General features: G+C 37.1%; 1 protein-coding gene across 1 annotated transcript in view; it reads left to right on the forward strand.

The window, feature by feature from the left end:
* The window catches only part of LRIT3 (leucine rich repeat, Ig-like and transmembrane domains 3), a 41,739-nt gene extending 36,051 nt beyond the window's left edge, over positions 1-5,688 (forward strand). The window contains exon 5 of the mRNA XM_044277346.1: positions 4,595-5,688. Coding sequence (XP_044133281.1) covers positions 4,595-5,688 — 1,094 coding nt within the window. The remainder of the gene's footprint in view (positions 1-4,594) is intronic.
* The last annotated feature ends 312 nt before the right edge of the window (positions 5,689-6,000 follow it).

Below are 6,000 nucleotides of genomic sequence, written 5' to 3' on the forward strand. Positions count from 1 at the left end.
ATATGTGCCCCTTTATGTATAGTGCCTCATATATCTGCCCCCTTTATGTATAGTGCCTCTTATATGTGCGCACTTTATGTATAGTGCCTCTTATATGTGCTCCCTTTATGTGTAGTGCCTCTTATATGTGCTCCCTTTATGTATAGTGCCTCTTATATGTGCTCCCTTTATGTGTAGTGCCTCTTATATGTGCTCCCTTTATGTATAGTGTCTCTTATATGTGCCCTCTTTATGTATAGTGTCTCTTATATGTGCCCCCTTTATGTATATTGCCTCTTATATGTGCCCTTTATGTATAGTGCCTCTTATATGTGCCCTCTTTATGTATAGTGTCTCTTATATGTGCTCCCTTTATGCATAGTGCCTGTTATATGTGCCCTCTTTATGTATAGTGTCTCTTATATGTGCCCCTTTATGTATAGTGCCTCATATATCTGCCCCCTTTATGTATAGTGCCTCTTATATGTGCGCACTTTATGTATAGTGCCTCTTATATGTGCTCCCTTCATGTATACTGCTTCTTATATGTGCTCCCTTTATGTATAGTGTCTCTTATATGTGCCCCCTTTATGTATAGCGCTTCTTATATATGCCTGCTTTATGTATAGTGCCTCTTATATATGCTCCCTTTATATATAGTGCCTCATACATGTGCCTCATGTATAGTGCCTCGTATATGTGCTCACTTTGTGTATAGTGCCTCTTATATGTGGCCCCTTTATGTATGGTGCCTGTTATATGTGCGTGCTTTATGTATAGTGCCTCTTATATGTGCCAGCTTTATGTATATTGCTTCTTATATATGTGCCCCCTTTATGTATAGTGCCTCTTATATGTGCCCCCTGAATACAGTGCACACACACTGTATTATAATACTCGGTAGAAGCTAGAATGCAGTGGGTAACAGAAGGTGTGATGTCACAAGTCACATGTTGCTGATGGTCACGTGGCAAGAGGTATAATAGATGCAGTGGGTATACATAGTATATACTGCAGTGTGCTGATATGTGCAAGACTAGGTAAAAATTACACCTTGTATTTTAAAAAACAGTACACTGCTGTATATACTATATATCTGTACACACTGCATGTACTATACCTCATACCTCACATATCAGTACACTGCTGTATATACTATATATCTGTACACACTGCATGTATTATACCTCATACCTCACATATCAGTACACTGCTGTATATACTATATATCTGTACACACTGCATGTATTATACCTCATACCTCACATATCAGTACACTGCTATATATACTATATATCTGTACACACTGCATGTATTATACCTCATACCTCACATATCAGTACACTGCTGTATATACTATATATCTGTACACACTGCATGTATTATACCTCATACCTCACATATCAGTACACTGCTGTATATACTATATATCTGTACACACTGCATGTATTATACCTCATACCTCACATATCAGTACACTGCTGTATGTACTATATATCTGTACACACTGCATCTATTATACCTCATACCTCACATATCAGTACACTGCTATATATACTATATATCTGTACACACTGCATCTATTATACCTCATACCTCACATATCAGTACACTGCTATATATACACTATATGTCTGAACACACTACATCTATTATACCCTGTACCTCACATATCAGTACACTGCTATATATACTATATGTCTGTACACACTGCATCTATTATACCTCATACCTCACATATCAGTACACTGCTATATATACACTATATGTCTGTACACACTGCATCTATTATACCTCGTACCTCTCACATCAGTACACTGCTATATATACTATGTGTCTGTACACACTGCATCTATTATACCTCATACCTCACATATCAGTACACTGCTATATATACTATATATATGTATACACTACATCTATTATACCTCATACCTCACATATCAGTACACTGCTATATATACTATATATCTGTACACACTGCATCTATTATACCCTGTACCTCTCACATCAGTACACTGCTGTATGTACTATATATCTGTACACACTGCATCTATTATGCCCTGTACCTCACATATCAGTAAACTGCTGTATATACTATATATCTGTACACACTGCATCTATTATACCTCAAACCTCACATATCAGTACACTGCTATATATACTATATATCTGTACACACTGCATCTATTATACCTCGTACCTCACATATCAGTACACTGCTGTATATACTATATATCTGTACACACTACATCTATTATACCCCGTACCTCACATATCAGTACACTGCTGTATATACTATCTATCTGTACACACTGCATGTATTATACCTCGTACCTCACATATCAGTACACTGCTGTATGTACTATATATCTGTACACACTGCATCTATTATACCCTGTACCTCTCACATCAGTACACTGCTGTATATACTATATATCTGTACACACTACATCTATTATACCTTGTACCTCACATATCAGTACACTGCTGTATGTACTATATATCTGTACACACTGCATATATATATCAGTACACTGCTATATATACTATATATCTGTACACACTGCATCTATTATACCTCATACCTCACATATCAGTACACTGCTATATATACTATATATCTGTACACACTGCATCTATTATACCTCATATATCAGTACACTGCTATATATACTATATATCCGTACACACTGCTTCTATTATACCTCATACCTCACATATCAGTACACTGCTGTATGTACTATATATCTGTACACATGCATGTATTATACCTCGTCGCTCATATATCAGTACACTGCTATATATATATATGAAGAAAAAAAGGATTGGTTGGTCCAGCTTGTATTCGTGGTAATCCAAAGCTTTATTCAATATTCAGTAAAATCCAGGTACAGGAATGCAGGTCTACATGTTTCAGGCACAATAAAATCCTAGCCCTTACTCATTAGTCATGAGTAAGGGCTAGGATTTTATTGTGCCTGAAACATGTAGACCTGCATTCCTGTACCTGGATTTTACTGAATATTGAATAAAGCTTTGGATTACCACGAATACAAGCTGGACCAACCAATCCTTTTTTTCTTCATATCTATATTTCTCCTACTTCGGGTGAAGGAGCCGGTCCGCGCTATACTAGTGGAATCCTTGGCAGGTGAGAGCTGCTTAAACCCCTGATTTTCACAACTGCTATATATACTATATATCCGTACACACTGCATCTATTATACCTCGTACCTCACATCAGTACACTGCTATATATACTGTATATCTGTACACACTGCTTCTATTATACCTCGTACCTCTCACATCAGTACACTGTTGTATATACTATATATCTGTACACACTACATCTATTATACCCTGTACCTCACATATCAGTACACTGCTATATATACTATATATCTGTACACACTGCATCTATTATACCTCGTACCTCTCACATCAGTACACTGCTATATATACTATATATCTGTACACACTGCATCTATTATACCCTGTACCTCACATATCAGTACACTGCTGTATATACTATATATCTGTACACACTACATCTATTATACCCTGTACCTCACATATAAGTACACTGCTGTATGTACTATATATCTGTACACACTGCATGTATTATACCTCGTCGCTCATATATCAGTACACTGCTATATATACTATATATCCGTACACACTGCATCTATTATACCTCGTACCTCACATCAGTACACTGCTATATATACTGTATATCTGTACACACTGCTTCTATTATACCTCGTACCTCTCACATCAGTACACTGTTGTATATACTATATATCTGTACACACTGCATCTATTATACCTCATACCTCACATATCAGTACACTGCTATATATACTATATATCTGTACACACTGCATCTATTATACCTCGTACCTCTCACATCAGTACACTGCTATATATACTATATATCTGTACACACTGCATCTATTATACCCTGTACCTCACATATCAGTACACTGCTATATATACTATATATCTGTACACACTGCATCTATTATACCCTGTACCTCACATATCAGTACACTGCTATATATACTATATATCTGCGCACACTGCATCTATTATACCCTGTACCTCACATATCAGTACACTGCTATATATACTATATATCTGTACACACTGCATCTATTATACCTCGTACCTCTCACATCAGTACACTGCTATATATACTATATATCTGTACACACTGCATCTATTATACCCTGTACCTCACATATCAGTACACTGCTATATATACTATATATCTGCGCACACTGCATCTATTATACCTCGTCGCTCATATATCAGTACACTGCTATATATACTATATATCCGTACACACTGCATCTATTATACCTCGTACCTCACATATCAGTACACTGCTATATATACTGTATATCTGTACACACTGCTTCTATTATACCTCATACCTCAATATCTTTAATCTAGTGTTACCTAATTTCCTTGACAAAAGCCTTATGATTAAGACGCATACTGGAGAGTAGCTGTATTAGATATATTGCACATCAGATTTGACACTCAGATAAATGTTGTTAATAAAATGATTTTTTTTTTCTAAATGGGATTTATTTTCTTTACATAACAGTTATCCAGGAGTCTCCAGCAGATGGTGTGAGATGGTCAATTCTAAGTATGAATGGTATTTCCTACAAAGACGCAGGAGAATACCGTTGCAAGGCTAAGAATTTGGCAGGCATATCAGAAGCATCAATAACAGTCTTAGTCGTCGGTGTGGTCACTACAACGGGATCACCATCACGACTCGGATGGAGACTAGGTGCAGATCCGACAATTAATATGCTAACAGAAGTAAAGGAAGAAATTATCATAACAAGCACAACATCCTTTTCACTGCCCACAGAAATATCTACATCACCAATAATGCAAACAACAGTAGAACCAACTGTAGTGCCCACTTCTGCCACATCGACAACCATCCGGGTCCTAGAAAAGAAACCTCAGAAAATTAACAAAGTCCAAACACAGGCGGCTGGTGGCAAGAAAACACAACTTTCTCCAAGCAATAAAGAAGGAGATGCACTTAAAAATGTGGCTGCCAATACAGAAACAAATTCTGTTGTCCGTAATCTGAGAGTTATTACTGAAACTGAGGATCGGGTCACACTAACATGGAGGATGCTAAACACCACAAATAGCTCGTCTTTGACAGTGCTCTATTCAAAGTATGGTGAGGAAGAGATGCTACGCCTAAGCACAGATCCAAGTAAAAATAAAGTCACAATTGACGGCCTACAACCTAATACAAAATACATGGCCTGTGTCTGCCCAAAATCAGCTCCACCAAAGAAAGACCAATGTATTGTGTTCTCTACGGACGTTCTGCTTAGAAATGTGGAGAGTGACTCCCAGGTGTCTGTCTTAGTAATAGCCAGCAGCGTGGCCTGCATTGCGGTTTTGCCCATCATCATCTTCTTACTTTATAAAGTGATAAAACTACAACGTAAGCCCCGGTCTCCTCCTGAAGAAGACCTGTTAAAAGAGACTTACGTCAAATTTGAGACCCTGTCCCTTAGACCAAGATCGATAAACACTGGCGGTGATCTATGGACACGCAGAGACACAACGGAATCAGAGAGGCTTCTTTTGTGCTCAAGGTCAAGTATGGACTCACAGGTTACTTACAAAAGTGAAGGATCCAGGCCCGAATACTACTGCTAATATTTGTATTACATGTTAACAGAGTTTTTCTTTCGTTTTACATTTGGTCAATTTTTTTTTGCTTTCAATAAATAAAATAAAAATAATTTTTAGTATGCTGATTCACGTAACTTTTTTGTGGGGACAGCACTTCATAGTAATCTTTACATACATAAGGTACCTGCCTAAATCTAATGAGAAATGTGGGTAATATAGCCTTTTCCTTCCTTTGTTTTCTCACATTCTCACATCCAACAATAAAATGATAGCATAATGTTTAGGTAGACTATGAGGAACCATTCTCATAATTATAGGTGCTGCTGAGGATGATGC

This window comes from Bufo gargarizans, chromosome 1, assembly GCF_014858855.1.
Source record: "Bufo gargarizans isolate SCDJY-AF-19 chromosome 1, ASM1485885v1, whole genome shotgun sequence".
In the NCBI taxonomy this organism is placed as follows: Eukaryota; Metazoa; Chordata; class Amphibia; order Anura; family Bufonidae; genus Bufo; species Bufo gargarizans.